The sequence below is a fragment of the Zingiber officinale genome, chromosome 7B, assembly GCF_018446385.1.
Source record: "Zingiber officinale cultivar Zhangliang chromosome 7B, Zo_v1.1, whole genome shotgun sequence".
NCBI classification, from domain to species: domain Eukaryota; kingdom Viridiplantae; phylum Streptophyta; class Magnoliopsida; order Zingiberales; family Zingiberaceae; genus Zingiber; species Zingiber officinale.
The window spans coordinates 92,820,027-92,840,715 of record NC_055999.1 but is presented as its reverse complement, the minus strand read 5'-3'; the positions used below and the strand labels follow the sequence as shown (position 1 = coordinate 92,840,715).

The 20,689-nt window shown below is 41.1% G+C and overlaps 2 protein-coding genes across 3 annotated transcripts; both read right to left on the bottom strand.

Moving 5' to 3' along the window:
• Positions 1-4,602: 4,602 nt before the first annotated feature.
• On the bottom strand, positions 4,603-5,570 carry LOC122006286 (chlorophyll a-b binding protein of LHCII type 1-like). Its single transcript, XM_042561736.1, has one exon. It carries the CDS (start codon positions 5,497-5,499, stop codon positions 4,696-4,698), a length of 804 nt encoding a protein of 267 aa, XP_042417670.1. The 5' UTR covers positions 5,500-5,570; the 3' UTR covers positions 4,603-4,695.
• Positions 5,571-18,660: 13,090 nt separating this feature from the next.
• LOC122006284 (major pollen allergen Ole e 10-like) lies at positions 18,661-20,592 on the bottom strand. 2 transcript variants are annotated; one of them, XM_042561734.1, is made up of 4 exons: positions 19,847-20,592; positions 19,334-19,771; positions 19,232-19,262; positions 18,661-19,152 (listed from the first exon to the last, which is right to left on the bottom strand). In XM_042561734.1, the coding sequence occupies exons 1-4, from the start codon at positions 19,902-19,904 to the stop codon at positions 19,002-19,004; spliced, it is 678 nt and encodes a 225-aa protein (XP_042417668.1). In that variant the 5' UTR covers positions 19,905-20,592; the 3' UTR covers positions 18,661-19,001. The 2 variants fall into 2 exon arrangements, with proteins under 2 accessions (XP_042417668.1, XP_042417669.1); XM_042561735.1 differs by having other exon boundaries at positions 19,334-19,745.
• Between the last annotated feature and the right edge of the window lie 97 nt (positions 20,593-20,689).

The window sequence follows — 20,689 nt, the reverse complement described above, 5'->3', positions numbered from 1 at the left end:
ATTTACTTCAATATTTGGCTTCCAGGCAGTGGCGAGGCACTAGGCCTTCTTGGTTATTGGAGCAACAACCACTTTCTAGTCAAAGCCCATAAAGAAATTTTTGTTTAATTTTCTCACTTAAAGCGCTAACTTTGATTTAAAAATTTACACTAAGCAAAATTTAGGAACCCAATAAAGGTTCCAACCTACTGGATTAACTAAAAATTTCTTAGGGACATATTTTCTAGAGATATTTTTAATTTGTCCCTGGTGATATCTATAATACCAATTCAAATTATTGAACCTTCTAAAATTGGTTTTAGATGAGCAAGCAGAGTTTTTCAAGTTTTCTACTTGAATTTTTAAATTTTGAATTTCTAATTTTAATTTTTCATTTTCTAAATTTGATTTATCTAGCATTTCTAACGGACAAGATGTAGCTAATATTGCTTTTAAATCTTTATTTTCATTTTCTAATTTGCAGCAATCTTTTGTTAAAATTTTAATGAATTTAAACATTTTATTAGGAGGAAGAGATCGTACCTCACTTACCTTGTCGATCTCATTGTCGGTTTCTCCCCCTGAACTGCTGCTCTCTTCGGACGTGGCTCCCCCTTCATTGATGCTTTCGATGCTCATTTCGGAAGAGCTTGATTCGCAGTCGTCGTCTTGATGACTCGCCATTAACACGAGCCCGGAGAACTCCTCGACTTCTGATTCCGACGACGTATCGTCCCACGTCGCTTTTAGGGCCTTGCGATTTTGGATAGGCTTCTTACCCTTGTCCTTCCCGTTGTTCTTCAGTTTAGGGCAATTGTCCTTGACGTGCCCTTCTTCATCGCAATGGTAGCAGCGGATGGTTCTTTTCTTTCTTCCCTGCGGATGGTTAGATTTCCTAGATTTACAAATATTTTTAAATCGTCTTACCATCATTACCATTTCCTCGTCGTCGAGAGAAGATTCTGACTCAGGTTCATCTCTCGAAGCTTTAAGGGCGACATCATTCTTGGGCTCCTTCGGACCTGCACATCTTGACTCATGCACTTCAAAAGTTGAAAAGAATTCGTCTAATGAAATTTTTTCTAGATCTTTTGAAATGTAAAAGGCATCTACTAGTGATGCCCATTTTGAGTTTCTAGGAAAGGAATTTAGGGCATACCTTAGCGAATCTCGGTTACTTACCTCTTCTCCGAGATTCGTAAGTCTGGTGATGAGTTCCTGAATCCTCGAGTGTAGATGTGCAATTGTTTCACCTTCTTCAAATCGGAGGTTTGTAAGCTGGTTACGAAGTAAATCCCGTCTTGCAAGTTTGGCTTCGGATGTTCCTTCGTGTAACTCAAGGAATTTCTCCCAAAGCTCCTTTGCCGAGTTGTAGGTACCGACTTGATTGACTTCTTGTGTTGGAAGTACACTTAGCAGATGAAATTCCGCTTTCTTGTTTGCCACGTGGTCAGCCTGCTCCTTCTTTGACCATTGATTTCTTGCTTTGCCCTCTGGTGCTTCATAGCCAAATTCCATTGTTAGTAATAAATCATAATCTGTTTCAAGAAATACCTCCATTCGCTTTTTCCAGCTAGCGAAGTCCCCTTCGAATTTTGGTGCGTGGATGTTGGATCCGGCCATCTTGTTGCTTCGTTCGGCGGTTAGTCCTCCTGAAGCGCCTCGGCTCTGATACCACTTGTAGGACCGATGCGGCCGGGTAGAAGGGGGGGTTGAATAGCCCTGAAAAATCAAACACAACCCTTTCTCGTACGATTAAGCTAACACATAAAAAATAGATTAAACAGAAAATAAAGCATAAAAACGAGGCACCGAATTTGACTTGGTTACAACCGGGGAGGTTGTTAATCCAAGGATGAAGATCGCACTAAGAGCTCCTTCAGGCGGAGAAGCCTCGTTTACAGCAGTGTAAGCACAGAAAGACAGAAGCTAATCTAAATAGTGGAAGCACACAAGTGTTGTTTACAATTTCTGAACTAATGAAGAGCTTCTGGACCAAGGCTATATTTATAGCCTTGGTCGGGGCGCCTGGAAGGGTTCCGGGCGCCCTGGGGGGGATAAAGTTTTATCCCCCAACGTTCAGATCGCGTAAATCGCGATCTTGGTCAAAATCAGGGTCTGGGCGCCCGGAAGCATTCCGGGCGCCCCGGAGCAAAAAGTCAATTGCGGTTGACTTTTTGTCCGGGACCACTTCTCTGTTAAGTCCTCGTCTCGGTCCGGGTCTTCTGCTCCAGATCCGCTTGATTGGGTGATCTCTGACATCCGGAATAGGGCTCACCCGAACCCATCTTCCGGTCTTCTCGAGCGTGCTTCCCTCCGGCTTCTCGTCCCTCGGAATTGCCGCGTGTCCCTTCTCGTCCACCAGCATACTCATCCGCAGACTTCGTCCCTCGATCGCACCCCGTGCCGACCTTCGTGCTAGCTGCGTCTCTTGCTCCCCGAGCAATCTTCCGCTCCGGCTTTCGTACCTCGGAACCATCGCGCGCACTTCCTTCTCGTCCGCCGGTGTACTCTTTCGCAGCGCCTCATCCCTCGGACGCACCGCGTGCCGTCCTTCTCGCTAGCTGCGTCTTCCGCTCGAGTACCTGTGCTCCTAAGCTCGTGCACACTTAGACACAAGGTTAGAAAACAACAGAACCTAACTTAACTTATTGATCACACCAAAACCAACCTTGGGGTTCCAACAATGACATCTCCAATGCAATTGGAGAAGTTTGCCACTGAAATTGAGGTATTACCTCATATTAATAAGTACCTCAACCATCTTAAACACTAGTGTCTTTAAAGTGATCCACAAGGGAATAGAGAACTGCAAATTCTCATGATTATGTTTATCTCCAAGAGCATGCTTTTGACATAGGATTGGAAAGTAATCCTATATCTTTCCAAGAAGTCAAAAAATGGTCTAACTCTGAAAGATGGATTAATATCATACAAGAAGAGTTAAAGTCTATAACAGAAAATGACTTTTGGCAACTTACCGAATTGCTTGAAGGTTTGAACCCCGTTAGTTGCAAATGGATATTTAAAACCAAGCAGGATTCAAGGGGCAATATCAAAAAATATATGACTCATCTTGTTGCCAAGGGATTCACTCAGAAGGAAGATATTGATTACAAGGATACTTTCTCACCTATGTCGATGAAAGACTCCCTTAGAGTAATCATAACACTTATAGCTCTTTATGATTTAGAGCTACATCAAATAGATGTAAAGACTGCATTCCTCAATAGAGACATAGAGCAGTCTATATATATGGTGCAACTAGAAAACTTTGATTCTAAGGACTCAAAGCACCTAATATATTGATTCAAAAAGTCCATTTATGGTTTCAAACAAGTGTCCCGTCAATGGTACCGAAAATTTGATCAAGTGGTTACCTCATATGGTTTTAAAGAGAACCCGTTGATCAGTGCATATATGTCAAGTTCAGTGGAAGTAAATTTATTATACGTGATATGTACATGGACGATATATTGCTTGCGATTAACAATAAGGGTCTACTGCATGAAACCAAGTTATTTCTATCTAAAAATAAAAAATCTTAGTGAAACATCTTTTGTTTTAAGCATACAAATATGTCATAATCATTCAAGAGACATTCTGGACTTTTACAACAAACTTATATTGAAAAGGTGTTTATAAAGTATAACATGCAAAAGTATACATTTGGTGACACACCTGCGTCAAGAGGTGACAAGTTCAGATTGCAACAATATCCATAGCTTGAACTTGAAATAAAAGAGATGGAGCAATTTCTATGTGTCAACAGTGGAAAGTCCGTATATGCACAAGTTTGTACTCGACCAAATATAGCGTTTATAGTGGGGATGTTAAACAAATATATTAGGAACCTAGGATTGTCGCACTTAAAATGGTTAAGAGAGTGATACGTTATTTGCAAAAAATTTAAAAAAATATATATGCTTACGTATCGGAGGTCATATCACCTGGAGGTAATTGGCTATTTAGACTCTAATTTTGTTGGATCTTGGATAACAGGAGATCTACTTCAGTTTATATTTTCATATTTACTAGAGGGGTTATATTTTAGAAGAGCGTCAAACAGATGCTAGTAATCACTTCTACTATGAAGACATAGTTAATAGCATGATATGAAACATGCAATTATGGGATTTGGCTACGGAACTTCATCACAACATTGCAGATCATTGATGATATTGATAGACCACTAAGGATCTACTGTGATAATAAAACTGTAGAAGTTTATATCAAGAACAATCGCAGTTCACCGAAGTTTAAACACATCAATCGACATTAAGTTTCTAGAGGTTAAAGAAAATGTCATGATAGAGCACATAAACACAGATTCTATGCTGGTCGATCCACTCATCAAAGATTTAGTGCCTAAAGTATTTCATGCATATGTTGTAGATATTTATTTATGCAAAACTGTAGAAGTTTATGCAAAGAGTTCTTATGGAAGAAGAACTTATCTAATGGGAGTCTATATTTATTTTATTATTCTATGTTTGATAATAAATATAAGTTTAAAAAATATATAGGATAGCTCATGTAAATATTTTTAAATTATACTATACAAAATTTAATATAAAATAGGACAACTCACCTGGATAGTCGAACATAAATTACAAAAACAGATTAAATTACAAACTTCAATTAATTCGTTCACAAATTCCCATTCAAATTGGCACATTAATGTACATCTGCGTTTACAATCTCAACAGGGCGGTTTCATTTACCGGGAACAAAGTTGGTGGCGTAGGCCCATGCGTTGTTGTTAACCGGGTCGGCCAGGTGGTCGGCGAGGTTCTCCAGCGGCCCCTTTCCAGTGACGATGGCTTGCACGAAGAAGCCGAACATGGAAAACATGGCCAGCCGCCCGTTCTTGATCTCCTTCACCTTCAGCTCCGCGAAGGCCTCAGGATCGTCGGCGAGACCCAGAGGGTCGAAGCTCCCTCCGGGATAGAGCGGGTCGACCACCTCTCCCAGGGGGCCGCCGGCCACACGGTACCCCTCCACGGCGCCCATCAGCACCACTTGGGACGCCCATATGGCCAGGATGCTTTGAGCGTGGATCAGGCTGGGGTTGCCCAGGTAATCGAGTCCGCCCTCGGAGAAGATCTGCGACCCGGCCTTGAACCAAACCGCCTCGCCGAACTTGACGCCGTTGCGAGAGAGGAGCTCCGGGAAGACGCAGCCCAGCGCACCAAGCATGGCCCACCGGCAGTGGATCACCTCCAGCTCTCGGTTCTTGGCGAACGTCTCGGGGTCAGCGGAGAGGCCGGCAGTGTCCCACCCGTAGTCGCCAGGGAATTCGCCGGCGAGGTAGGACGGGGGTTCGCCGGAGAAGGGACCGAGATACTTGACGCGGTCGGCGCCGTACCAGGGGCTCCCTGACACTGCTGGCTTGGGTCTGCCGCCGGTCTTCCGCATGGTGAACCGGCCACCGCCGCCAAGGCCGTCGGAGAGTGAGGGGGCGAGCTTGACTGGCTTGCCAACGAAGGAGGGGGAGGAGAGAGCCATGGTTGAAGCCATTTAAGGTAGCAGCTGATTGATGGAGGAGAGGTGCTCGATCAAAGCAAAGGCTTCTGCTGCGTTTGGAATTGGAATTGGGGCATCGTTTTAAAGCCCAAGGCCACCTGATTTCAACTTATCTTGTGCCATTTGTATCTCTTCCCTCATTGGCTAGGGCTTTGACGGGGAGAGATCTTCGTAGCAAACGTGGCGGAGGGAATCTGAGCCGCAAGATCGTTTGGGTACTTTGCTATCTTACATGTCTTTTGTTGATTGGATTCCCCTAATTTTTGGGGGGTTTCAAAGACAGTTTACTACATCTTGATATCTTGATTAAGCTAGAATAGAACCAGTCCCGCTCCGGGGCATAGTTAAGATGACAATCACAAATAGAATTATTGAATCGTGCAAGCTTCAGGAATGGATCCAGAATTTTTAATTTAGAGAGGCCTTGTTATATACTCGAAGGTGTGGATGAAGAAAAGAACAAAGTCCACGTATATCTCAGAAAGGGGAATGGAAAGATAATGGATAAAAGTAAATGAGAAGGGAAAGGAAAGCAAAACAACATTTTCGTAGCAAAGTCGCTATGAGGTTGCGACTCACGAGCACCTTAGTGGCGACTTCACAATAAGATCACGAGGTCGGACCTCACCTGCACCTCGCGGTGAGGTCATGGGTCGGACCTTGTTCACGGTGAGATAATCTCGCCCGAGAGCTCACTATAAGAGCACAGATTTCAAGGATCTATTTTTAAAATAGAATTAAAATTCGTTTTAAATTTTAGTAAATCAAAAATAAATTTAATTACTACCCGATAGCTCTATTTTCTATTCGCTCGGGCTCTTCCTTCTCCACATGTCTTCCTCTGTTGTATGAACAAATGGATATGAAATGAGAACACAAGTTAGAGTTGGGTTGGCTCCTCCGGCGCAACCCTTTCGATGTTTAAGTCAGTAATTGATCGAAAGATAAGGAGAGAAAGCAATAAAGGAAGAAGAATGACTTGAAGAAAAAAGAGTTGCTTCTGCTGGTTAGAAGAAAAATACCATCATACCTAAGAGTTACCATCCGAAATATTTATATAACTGTAGAAAAGGAATCTCCACGTAATCCGTCTTCGTATCTTTCCACTTCTTCCTGCCTAAGTCAATGAGGACGTAGTTCTGATGGTTTATTACTGTGTGCCCAATTCATGATTGCCAAGTAAAATGAAGGGGGTTCTAATTAAAGAGACCATATCTGACAACTAATGTTCGACCACCATTTGCTAATTATGACGTATTATGAAAAAGGAATCAAGAAAACCACCTCTAACCTCTGGCACTTATCTCCTAATCATCAGTTGCCACATAAGATAGGAAGAGCTCAAAGGAAATGCCTTGTATCTCCCTCTATTCGATTTGTTTTTATCATCTGTTGTCAATCAAGATCTAGATGATGAAGGTCTGGCTTGACCATATTGTTATTCGAATCTTCATATTATTGTCCTGTGCACTCTTTGTAGATTATACTAAATGCATGAAAGACGAATTAAAAATAAATGCGGTAAAAACTTACAGCGATCTCCCGCAGATCCGCAATCGGCAATGGCGAAACTCGCTATCGGAAGAGCGATCACAAGATCGGAAAGCCCTCCGCAATTCCACAAACCAAATCCCGCCGCCTTGGATCTTCTCCTCTTACTCTCGTCGTTGCACAATAGCAATTTCACACCCCTGAGCCTTGGACGGACCCCCTTTATATAGGGAAATACACTAGGGGCATAATGGACTTTTCCATTATGTGTAGTGGGGAACATGGGCCACGTTCCCCACTATCTCCATTTCCAACATCTCCCACTCGTCCAAGGTAAATTACTAAGACTAGTTCATTCAGGTAAGTCACATAGACTATTAGAGAGTTTAGTCACATAGACCATATGAGAACATCCAATCCATACTTAGAGAAAATGGTTCGTGCGACAACAAGCAAACTGAGCGATAGTTGTTAAGAAGATTGTTACACCTTGACTTAGCCGCTCTTTGAGCAATCAATGCTAATAAAGTTGTTACACTTTACTTAGCTGCTCAAATAAATTAGACACACACTCTTCATGGCACATAGCCTCTTTCCTGGTGGCACATAGCCTTTATCCAGAATCCATCCAATCTTCAAGTGACACACAGCCATTATCTTGAAGATATCCATGTCTTGCTATTTACCCAGATTAAATAATTTTCATTTACATCGATATGAACATCTCTAATCCCTTATAATGACCATTATGTCATAAGCATGTTCCATATCCAATATTCACATTCATTTCCGTACATAACAAAAATGGGTCGACCAGTGAATAACAACAAAAGATGTAAATATATTTAATCTTCCTTTTTAGCTAGAATCAATTCATTTTAATCAGTCGCTTTCCTAGTTATGCTCCATAGACCGAATCATCCATAGCCATAGGATACACGCTAAAGTAGCAGACACTGATTAAAACTTCAAGTAGACAGCTAAATAGTCTCAAAGGTCTCACATAGTAGAGAAACGAGGATTCATTCTCCTACTACCTTTATTGTCGCAATAGCACATGTGGTATGAATCACATGCTACGATTTTATTCTCTTTACTAAAAAGAGTGCATGTTGTCTTCAAATTTAACATCGTACATATTTTGATCTAGACATACCTAACGTCTAATCCTGAATTCAACATATGAATTCTAATCTGGCTTTCAACAGGTTCAGTAAATGGTGGGTTCATTTACTTCGATCATTATTTACACATAAATGATCTCATCTTGACACAATTATCAAGGCGACCTCAACTTATGAATCTGTCTCTAATTTCATAATTTCAGCTACGTAAGCTGTTTCATAAGTAACGGTCTTACCCCTATTTATACTTAACAAACAGAGATGATTGTCCATGTGAGTGGACCAATCTCCACCTGCCAACATGCCCACCGAGATCTTACATGAATGTAACAAATACAACATATACACTGAATAAATTATAGCAAATTACACAATCATAACACAAAGTTTGATTGTTATTTCAATATTGTTACATTCTACGAAGTCCCAAAGACTTTACATGTTCTTTAAATGACTCTTTAGTCATTGGCTTAGTAAAAGGATCTGCAAGCATAACACGTGTAGGGACATACTCAAGAATGACTTTTCTTTTAGCCACAATATCCCTTACAAAATTATATTTAATTTCTAAATGCTTGCCTTTGCTATGATATTTGGGATCCTTGGAAAAAGCTATTGTAGCTTGACTGTCACAGTAGACAGTTACTGGACTCCCACTATCCTCAGCAATTTTCAGATGCTTCAGAAACCTTCTCAACCAGACTGCTTCTTGCACAGCTGCTGAACATGCCACATATTCAGCTTCCATAGTCGACAAAGCTACACAAGCTTGTTTCTTGCTGTTCTAGGAGATGGCGCCACCATTCAGCAAGAATGCATAGCCTGATGTGGATTTTCTATCATCCAGGTCTCCAGCCCAATCTGCATCTGAATAACCTTTCAGACTCATATCTGATCCTTGAAAACAGAGACAATAATCTGTTGTCGCCTTCAGATATCTGAATATCCTTTTTACTGCCTTCCAGTGTCTCGGTCCTGGGTTTGACTGGAAGCGACTGACCAAGCCCACAACATAGCTGATATCGGGACGTGTACACAACATAGTGTACATCAAACTACCAATAGCACTGGCATATGGTTTTTTATTCATCTCAGCTATTTCCTCTGGAGTTTTAGGACACATACTCTTGCTCAACACAGTACCTTTCACAATAGGTGTATGTTCTATGTTGCAATTAGACATGCTGAAATGATGTAACATCTTATTTATATAAGACTCTTGTGACAGACCCAAAAGTCTTTTAGGATGATCTCTTATGATCTTCACCCCTAAGATGTATTCAGCTTCTCCCATATCTGTTGTATCAAATTGTGATGACAGCCACTTCTTGACTTCATTCACATATCCTATGTTATTTCCAGCTATCAGCATATCATCAACATATAATGATAAAATGACATACTTTCCTTTTTCCTGTTTCAGGAAAACACAATGATCCTCATTGATCATCTCAAACCCATAAGATAAAACAACTTCGTTAAATCTTATGTTCCATTGTCTTGACGCTTGCTTTAGCTCATATATTGACTTTCTAAGTTTACATACTTTTTGCTCTTGGCCTTCAGCAATGAAACCTTCTGGTTGAACCATATAGATTTCTTCGTCAAGATCACTATTAAGGAAAGCGGTTTTTACATCCATTTGATGTAATTCTAAGTCATAATGTGCCACAAAGGCCAAAATAACTCTTATTGATACAAATTTTACTACGGGAGAAAATGTCTCTTCAAAGTCAATACCCTCCATTTGGGTATATCCTTTTGCAACTAAACGAGCTTTGTATCTGTTAATCGATCCATCTGCTTTCCTTTTTATTTTGAGAATCCATTTATTCCCAATAGCCCTTCGGCCCGGAGGAAGATCGACTAAGTCCCAAACATGATTTTGAATCATGGACTCCATCTCTTCAACCATTGCAGCTTTCCATTTTTCTCTAACTCTACATCCCAATGCTTCCTCAATAGATTGAGGCTCGTCGTCGTCAATTGGAAGTGTAACCAATGCCTCATTCTCAATATCAAACATCTTCTTAGGTTTGATCTTACGAACACTTCTCCGTAAGTTTGGCTGTTGAGAAGTCAACTCATGACTCGGCATATCACTCCCACTTAGTTGACTAGACTCAGGTATCCCTTTTGACACCTCTCTTGTTGATAATATCTCATCCTCCTCAAATAGAGGAACATTTTTATCAACATCACCTCTGATTGGGAACTCTGTTTCGAGAAAAGTCGCATCTCTCGAGTCTATTTCGGAGATGGTTCCATCTAGTTGCTCACCTATGAAAACATAACCTTTGGAGGTCTCATGATATCTTATAAAGATACATTTCTTACCTCTAGGCCCTAGTTTTCCATACTTGTGATAACTATCATGAACATAAGCAGCTGACCCCCAAGGTCTCAGATTACTCAAATCTGGTTTTCTGCCTGTCCAACGTTCATATGGGGTAGATGGAACTGACTTTGAAGGCACTTTGTTAAGTATATAGGCTGCAGTTAATAATGCATCTCCCCAATAGGAGATTGGCAAATTAGCTTGCGCCATCATAGACCTAACCATTTCAAGAAGAATCATATTTCTTCTTTCAGCTACCCCATTTTGCTGTGGAGTTCCAAGGATTGTTAATTGTCTAATAATCCCTCTATCATTACATATTGTCTTGAACATATCAGACAAATACTCCCCTCCAAGGTCAGTGCGTAAAGCCTTAACTTTACGTTCTGTTTGATTCTTAACTTCGTTCATATAACGAATGAAGTAATCTAATGCTTCAGATTTGTGAGAAATCAAATACACATGACCGAACCTAGAGAAATCATCAATAAATGTAATGAAATAAGAAGCTCCATGTTTAGCCTTCACATTCATTGGACCACAAATGTCCGAATGAATTAACTGCAATGTTGATTCAGATCTAATAGCCTTACCAAATGGTTTCCTAGTTGCTTTTCCAGCAAGACAATGCTCACATATAGACAATTGAATCTTAGCTCGAGTACCCAATAGACCCTCTCTAGCTAATCGATTCATACGTTCTTGTCCTATGTGTCCTAATCTAGCATGCCAAACCTCATCAGTTATATCTGCATCACTAGTTAAAGCAATATTTGAAAAACAACCATCAATAGCATAATTGACATCTGGTTCTACATCAAGAACCATAAAACCATTTGTTAAAAAACCATATCCGATTGACACTGAGTCAATCTTAAGTTCAACAGACCGATTGTAAAAATTAATACAATACCCTAAATCAAGAAGACACGTAACGGAAACAATATTCCGTCGAATTTCAGGAGCATACAGGACATCATGTAGAAATAAAACTCTACCACCACGTAGGTTGAGTTTGCAAGTGCCGACTCCTTTGACTTCAACTCTTGCATTATTTCTCACATAGATCCACTTGTTGCCAGCTGGTACCCGACGGTACTCAACAAATGTAACTCGTTCCCGAGCTACATGGTTGGTTGCTCCCGAATCGATAATCCACAAAGGATAAGAATCAGCTAACAACACTGAACTAGCAACAAAATGCTCTTGAAAAGAAGACACACTTGGATTTACCTTTTTCAGCTCAGTGCACTCCCGAGCAAAGTGGCCCTTTTTGCCACAATTAAAACAGGTCAACTTGTTTTTAGGTTTCTTTCCAGTCTTCTTGACTATCTTCTTGATTGGGCCTTGTCCCACACTAGCAGCTTCCCTCTTCTTTCTCTTCCCTTTCTTGAACCATTCTTCTTGGATCCATATGATCCTGCAGAACCTACAGCCACATAGGTTTGTCCAAAAATCCTTGCGGATTCAACTCTCTCCGCCTCCAATTCTACATGGCGTGAGACGTTAGTGAAAGTCTTGATACTCTCACTGTGAGTTAAGGTCTGCTTCATGGTCTCCCAAGAATCTGGAAGTGAACGAATAACTGCTTGAACCTGTTGTTCATCAGTCAACTCATGACCAGTAGTTTTAAGCTCACGAATCATGTTCGACATCTCCTTGAGGTGTTGAACCATTGATACATTTGGACGCTTTTTGTAGCTGTCAAACTTGATTGTCAGCTGTCGAAGCTTGCTCAGACTTACTCCACTATATTTTTCTTTAAGGGCAACCCAGACTTCATGAGCCGTAAGATATGATTCATATTCAAAAGCTAGGTCGTCTACCATTGAACTAATCAATATACCCTTTGCAGTGGAGTCCTTTTTCTTCCATGCCTTATAGGCATCAAGATCTCGTCTGTGTTGTGCAGTGGGACCATCTACAGGTACTTCCATAACCTGATTTACAGCCTCTAGAACTTCTTGTTCCTCAAGTACATATTGTATCTTGAGGTGTCAGATCTTGTAGTTATCCCCATTAAGTTTTTCACCTTTGTTGAGTTCAGCTATTATGTTTTTGGTTGTCATAATCTATCATAAATAAATAAATTATTTAGTATTCAGTGTATATCATATGTATGCAATTTATGATTGACTTAATATTACTTTGAGTTGGTTTACAAAATCAAGTGACAACTATGTTTTCACTCATCATCCGTATGACCAATCAAATTAATATTAATCAATTATATTACATACATCCCAACAAATGAACTAATCATTTATAATATCATGAATTCATTAATTAAATGAACTAATCATTTAATATATCATGTTTTTTTAATTAAATGAACTAATCATTTAATACATCATGAACTAATCATGCATCATGTCAAGCAAACAACATAAATAAATGAACATATCATTAATATAAAATTATGCTGCAAATTGTTAACATATAACCAACTGACATGAATGAAATGGACTAACTATTATTCATACAAAACGACAATAAAAATAACAGAACTCTAATAAACTAGATAGGCAACTACCACTCCCACTATGACAGACACTAGTGCAGTGGCTAATATAATCCCTCTATGCCTGGACTCATTTGGGGTAATCCCAGGCAAGACAGCTTCAAGGCTCTCTATTGGATCCACAATTGGATCCTCTTCTGGTTCCTCCTCGATCATTTCCGGGTCCTCTTCGAACTCTTCCGGATCCTCTTCAGTCATATGATGAAGCAGCTCCTCACATAATACAGAATATGTGACGCGCCCTTGATGATGCCCTCAAATATATAGTCTGCTATCATCCTAGGATTTTCTGGCAATGATTGCATCAAAGCCCAAATCCTATAACTGTCCAGGACTGGAAACTCTTCTCGCTCAAGTTTCCAAAACAGATCATCAAGTCATCCAATGTGTCAGTCGACTCCATAAGCAGAGTTGTACTCTATCTCCTGAATCTCCTCCCTGAGCTGATTTCGTCGCACTTCGCGACGAATCAATGTGGTAATCGTCCGTGCCATCTGAAAAATTGAAAATTAAATAAGTCAGTACAAAACCGACTAACCAGTACAAAACCGGCTTATTTCAATTTATACAGGCATAGTACCAACATAATAAATCAAGAAAAACAAATCTTCTCGATTTTCAGGAGTTCAAGTCGACAATTAGAACTAATCTAATTGGTCAGACCCATTGGATCGGTTGATTAGGGATCCAGATCCTAAACTTGGTCCATTGTCCTTAATTAGAACTAATCTAATTGGACAGGGATTTTGTGCTTATGTTCTATTACTTTTTCTCTAAGTCCATTTCTACCAATTTCAGACTTATTGATCAAACTCAGATCCGTTTGATCAAACCAATGTCATTGGTTTAAGTCTAACCAATTAGAACAAATCTAATTGTTTTGATCAAATCTGACTCATTAGAACAAATCTGGTCATTTGATCATATTTGGTCCAAGTCCAATTACTTAACCCAAATTAATTTCGGGTTTGGATCAAATTGGTTCAATTAATCCAACTAATGATTTAAATCTGAACCAGATATAAGTGGACCAAAATTATTCTGGATCATTTATCATAAATAGTAAATTAATTGAACTCAATTTCAATTAATTAACACATGCAAACAGATTTAATTGCATTAAATAAAATTAATTAAACATGCATGTACACATTTAAATCATACATGAATTAATGTGAAATTTTAAATTATTTAATGCAATTTAATCCTATTTCCTTCCACCTTATTCTGTGAATATATCACAGTTCATTTTTTAATTTGAAAAAGTCAAAAACAGAAACTTTCATATTTTATTTTTTCCATTTTTTTCACGTTTCACGCTGCATGCTGCAGATTGCACGCCGACCACGCCGTTGTAGCCAGCCTCACAGCGACAAACGCTGGGCAGAAACTGCAAGATGCCACCTCGATCTTCTGCATGCACGCTGCGCACATCATGCACACTGTGCACGCCACCTTATCCGCGACGAACACGAATTACAGAGGTGTCCATGAGCACTCCGCCGGCCATCCACCATCGGAGATAAACTCCGTGGATGTTCCTCGAGGCATACGGCGTCACAATTTCACTCGGCTACGACAAAACTAGACGGAGACAAACTCCGTTCAGGGCAGCGATAATAATCGCTGATCATGACTCAGTCATGATTTCACCGAGCAAAAACGAACAGAACCAAGCCATAATTTTGATTCAATGAAGAGGTAAGGTTTTAGGATTTATCATGTATTTAGAACGAACTACGCGCTCTGATACCAATGTAGATTATACTAAATGCATGAAAGACGAATTAAAAATAAATGCGGTAAAAACTTACAGCGATCTCCCGCAGATCCGCAATCGGCAATGGCGAAACTCGCTATCGGAAGAGCGATCACAAGATCGGAAAGCCCTTCGCAATTCCACAAACCAAATCCCGCCGCCTTGGATCTTCTCCTCTTACTCTCGTCGTTGCACAATAGCAATTTCACACCCCTGAGCCTTGGACGGACCCCCTTTATATAGGGAAATACACTAGGGGCATAATGGACTTTTCCATTATGTGTAGTGGGGAACATGGGCCACATTCCCCACTATCCCCATTTCCAACACTCTTAGCACTATTTCTTGGTGATCCTTTATAAGGTTACTCCACGGAACATAGAGTTATTGCAAGGCGTGTCTCATGAGATTGCTCTGCGGAACACATAGTTATTATTCGGTGATCATTCGTAAGATGACTCCGCGAAACATAGAGTTATTAAGTGACCGTGAAGGTCAACCACCTAACTTCTGCTTTCTTGGCGTTAACCACCTAGAACTCATATAAGGCCAACCAACCCAAAATTATATTGTATGCTGAGGGCACATCTACCACCATGAAGGTCGATTGCCACATTCTCATTAGGAGCTTCTCCCCAAAGGATACGACCAGGTTAATCTGACCGAGCGGCTGAACCTCATTGCCCATGAATCTGTACAAAGGTGTCATCATGGGTTAGAGCTCATTTATTCTATCTATATCTACTCGAACGCCTTCATGTAAATAATATTGACCAAGCTGTCTGTGTAAACAAACATATTGTATATGTTATAATTTGCTATAATAGCTTTAATAATTAAAGCGTCGACATGAGGTATTTCCACCCCTTCCAAATCCTTAAGCCTGAAATTAATCTCGAACCCTTGTGCATGTTCCTAGCTACAACCGACTGTGTGAATTTTTAGCCGATGAGCGTGTGACTTTCTTTCTCAATTAGAGTATCCATCGATTAGACCTCCTGCAATCATACCAATATCCCCCAGCGGTATTATTGCCGCCTTCTTCTTTCCGCATTTGGGGATGCTCTTGTTCAACCGGGGCGGGGGCCTCGGCCCGGTTCTCTTACTGTTGGGGCATTTTTCTACGTTGCTCGGCATCTCAGTGGTCCTTTCAAGGTGGCCCATTCGGTCGTGGATAACGCCGATGATTGGGAGACAATGAGCACTCACGGAACCCTTAGTTAGCCGCCTGACACTTCTCTTGATTTTAGTGATAGCAATCTTATGTATTATGCATCTCCGACCAATGGTAAGTGTAGAACCTTGGAACCCATCGTGGGGACTCGAGGAATCATACTCGCTCAGCCTTTACATGATGTATAGTGTGAGGCCTTTTCTCATGGGGATGTGGTGGAGGACCTGCTCAGGGTCCTTTATGCGGTAGAGGAGGAGGGGGAACTCATCGTTCGAGGGCAAAAGGCAGAGCAAGCAATATTACCTCCTTCGTTTGAGCGAATTGGGCTTCCTCCATATTAATATACTTGGTCACCCTTCTAAGTAGGTGATCAAAGTCTCTGAGGGGCTTCTTGATCAGGGAGCAAACGAAATTGCTATCTATAAGCTCTTGAGAGAATGTGCTCACTAGAATCTCCAGGGTGGCCGAAGGAATATCCATGGCCACCTGGTTGAACTTTTTAATATAGGTCATCAACGTCTCCTTAGGCCCCTGTTTAAGGGAGAATAAATTCAACGTGATTTTGTGGTATCGGCGGTTGCTAGTGAGTGATGAAGGAATGCCTTGCGAGAATCCTTAAAGCAGTAGATGGACTCGACTAGGAGCTAGTTAAACCATCTCTGTGTCAAACCGGAGAAAGTTGTAAGAAACACTCGGCACTTTGCATTATCCATGTACTGGTGAAGGATGGCTATGTTTTTAAACTTAAAGAAGTGGTCCTCTAGGTCTATTGCCCCTCCATATTCCCTTATCGTCAAGGGTCAGAGGTGGCTCGACAATTTGTCCCCCAGTATTTCTTGGGAGAACTGCAAGCTAATCCGTTCGGGAGAGCCATTAGGAACTGGAACCTTTCCCTTTCATGGATATCGAATGGGAGTGTCTCCCGAAGATGATGCTTGAGACCTTTCTGCTAGGCATATATTCTCGAAATACGTGCAAAATAATGTCCAGTAATATGTAATCAGGGACGATGGCACAAGCGGCAAACTGATTGGTTGTGTAGATGCTTGCATGATGTCAATCGTAGGTGGAGGGACTTGTTGGAATCCAGTTGGACCTTCTACTCGGGTCCCTCGTTCAGTGCGAGGGTCCGCCATCGATGCAGCTGGGTTGTGTGACAAGGAGTTGTCAGCTGCTACTTGTTGTTGCTATTGTTGCACTAAGTTTTGTGCTTGGGCTGCTATTAGCAACTCCAAATCTTCTTATGGCAAGGTGACTGTAGTGAATCATCTAGTCTCATCCATCAATGCGTTTTAGATTCAAGCGAAGTTTCCACAAACGATGTCAAATTTAATTCTGTCTAAAAGCGGTGGAGATAGCGTGTTGGGCAAATGGCTCTGTCGTTGACTGGGAGAAGACTCTAAAATGAAGAAAAGGCAACACCTGACACTCTTTCCTACACACACCACAAAGAGAGTAAAAGGGAGTGTTAGAGCAAGAATCAAGGAGGGTGTCCCTGGTGTAGGCATTCTGATGCTTAATTCAGTATAATAGCCGAGCAAAAAGTGGAGAAGAAGATGAACCATAGATGTGTGCGTCTTCTAACATTGTAAAGCATACTTGGCCAACGGAGAGGACCCCCTTTTTATACTGACCCTCAGAACTCTCGTAACCATGAGGTGTCAGAGAATGTCTGGTATCAGAATATGTTGAGTAATGGAATGTGTATAGTCATCCTTCGAGGAAGGTTCCGTTTTATGCACATGCACCGTCTTTTGCATGTAACCCTCGTATTAATGAGGCGGTTGAGAATGCCAGATATCAGAATATGCTAAGTAATACCAGGCAATGGAAGCTGCACGAATACTCTCAGAGGAAGGTCTCGTTTCCTGCATATGCCTTAGTGGCAGAATATTCTCTGGCAAGTTGTTATTTTTGTCTAACATGTTGTTGTGATTCCTTGACAATATTTTCTCCTAGAGTTAGTCCGACCGATCTGGTGATCGACCGACTGTATGCTGGGAGACTGGCAAGAGAAGTGAGGAACAAAGTCCCTTTAGTCCGATCGACTCTTTGACCGACAGGTCATATGCTGAGAGTTGTCTTAACGCTGAAAGACGGGGAACAATGCTCTGTAAGTCCGATCGACTGTATGCTGAAAGTTGAGTTGTAAAAGTGGGGAGTTGGATCCCGTGTGCCCAACCGATGCTAAAGTCGTTCGAGTTTACTCTATATATTTGGGCTCTGGGTAGAGTGATAAGTCCCCAAGTCCGAATGACCATAGGGTGACTTCATACTGCAGGCATTAGGACTGAGGGGTGAAGAGTTGATCGATGATGAGAATGACTCATTTAGTTGCGCATATATACATTATAAATGTGGGAACATTAATGCTTCTATTAGCTGAGATATACCTTCTCACCCTATTTTGAGGATTGACGTGCTCATACAAAGACATTAATGTCAGCTTTTGTGAGTCTCTCAAATGTCAGCTTTATGAGTCAGTAGCCTTTTGAACCCAGGCATTCCATTCAGATCCACCATCTTTGGTTGAAAAGTCAGCTCGACTCATATATACCAGACTTTCCATTGATTGTGCTCGATGGAAACCAAGTGCTTGTGTTGAAGTCATTACGCTAAGAAACTCTAGCTTTTTGCTCAATCAACTCTTTTTGCTGCATCTGCCATTGGCAAGAAAAGAAGATTGATTGTTCCCTAATCAGTAGTCTGTCTGAACAAGCTACTCGTTTAGTAGTCTACAAACTCATGTTAGATTATAATCTTTACTTCCTCAAACTTTACCAATCTGAAAGTCTGTACAAGTTCCTGTTACTGAAGAAGCTTCACCATACCACTAACTTAAATAAGAAAAAAAATGCTAAAACAATAGTGTTATTTATTTTAACATAACAAAAGTAAATTTTCCTATGACACAACTTCCTCTGCAAGGTGATGGCATTGCATTGCAAGAACTTGCTTTCCAAATTCATATATGCTCACCTCGTAGCATAATGAGATTTCCTTGCCCTCTTTGCTTACGAAAACTCTGTAGTTGGTGTGACAAAACAGCCGCCATCAACTCTATTTAATTCCTTGCTTAGTGAAAGAAGTTAGAGTGACAGTATGAAGCAGATCAGGGAGATATGAAGCAATGATATGCTGTTTGAGATTGAGGTGGAACTACTTGTATTTGGAGGAACAGATGAGCCATAAAAGGCTGATCCAGAAGGATAAGTTGTGTTGAGAACAGTGGAGCTTGTACTGCAAATGCAAAGTGCCAGAGTCAACTCCCTTTCGTAACTCTAATTGCATATGAAGTAATAGATCTACATAAGTTTACCTTGTTGACTGATAATGGCATGTCGAAGTACCTGTCAGATTGAACAAGATAAGGGTTGGCAAAGAGAATGAAGCATATTTGTCGGAGTATCTAGCTACTTACTAGGATCCACATTGGTGATGATGGCTGTTCCTCCGAAATCACAGTCTGTCTGTGTAGGATGCCTCCGGTAGTAATCGTTGAAGGCATAGGACGCATGGTCACGAACAGTATCAGGATCGAAACAGCTTCCGCCTTTTTGAATGACTGCACAATCTGCACCGCCGTATCCGCAGGCGTAGTCTAGAGCAACCTGCAACGCGGTCTGGGACGCAGTTTGTCTCGCCACACACCAGCTTTGCCCCAACGAGGAAGAAGCCGGAGTTACCATCGCTGGTGTTGTATATGGATTCGTGGTAGGAGTCGTCGTCGGAAATGGATTGTAGACAGGAGTGGTGGTGGTGGTGGCAGGATTGGCCACCGGAAGTGTGGTTATTGGGGTGACGACGTCCATTTCAGGCAAGGTTTTTGCAGACTGCAGCAACGTGTGTTGTTCAAGTGCTGCCACGGATTGTGTTTTTATGAACTGATAAATTGATGAAGAAAGAAGTCAAAACAGTGAGAGCTTAAACTAACCAGAGCTGGAGAGGAATCCCAGTAGGATGATCAGATACTGGACTTGTCTCACGTCCATCTCCCTCTTAATTAACAGGGCTCATGCAATCCGTACTTATGCTGCTGTTGGAAAAGGGATCAATTACAGGGAGCTTCGCAATAAATATATAGCAGGAAGGAATCGGAGGTTCCTTGGCGAGGTTAAGAAGAATAAGAGGAAACTTGGGAGGTGGATAAAAGAATGGAGAGGAAAGTCAAGGAGAGAAGAGAAGAGGAGAGGAGAGGAAGATGAGGATAGGGATGGATTGTATGTGAAGAGTTCATTCTTGATTCTTGTGTGGGATGGGTAATGATGGCTGTGATGATGAGGAAAGGGAGGGGAGGTGGTGGAGGGCGGTGCAGTGGTGGAGGTAGAACCTCTACTTTATGGTGGTGTAAATCATGCATGTTGGAAAAGCTAGAATTTGGATTCTGTCAGCTTCTTGCTCTCTGTGTAGCAAGTCTCACTCTAAGCTGGTAGCTAAGATCCTGTTTGTTGGTTGCTGTCTAAAGTCGTAACCGTAGAGACTATCTATGGTAGTGGTTTAAAGCAGTGTTTACAATCAAAGCAGGCAGGTCCAACTGGTTTAACAAAGAACTCAAAGGGAGGGATCATTAGAAGAAGAAAGTGTATAGAATCATACAAGAGTTACGGTAGCACTATTAGGTAGTATTTATTATTACAAGTCAACTATTTGTCCTAAATCAAACTATTGCGTCTGAGAAATCTACCATATAGATAGATAATTAGTAAACTTGGACTTGCACTTTTAAGAGGGGTTGAGGAAGGAGAATCTAGTTAGTAATATCATTAGTTATTGGTTG

Bases quoted from the DNA above. Each gene is read 5' to 3' on its own strand.
- LOC122006286 (XM_042561736.1), bottom strand. From the start codon at position 5,499: ATGGCTTCAACCATGGCTCTCTCCTCCCCCTCCTTCGTTGGCAAGCCA.
- LOC122006284 (XM_042561734.1), bottom strand. From the start codon at position 19,904: ATGGACGTGAGACAAGTCCAGTATCTGATCATCCTACTGGGATTCCTC. The intron at 19,772-19,846 runs GTTAGTTTAAGC...AATCCGTGGCAG, and splicing joins GGGATTCCTCTCCAGCTCTG to CACTTGAACAACACACGTTG. The intron at 19,153-19,231 runs GTAAACTTATGT...TTGCATTTGCAG, and splicing joins TGCCATTATCAGTCAACAAG to TACAAGCTCCACTGTTCTCA.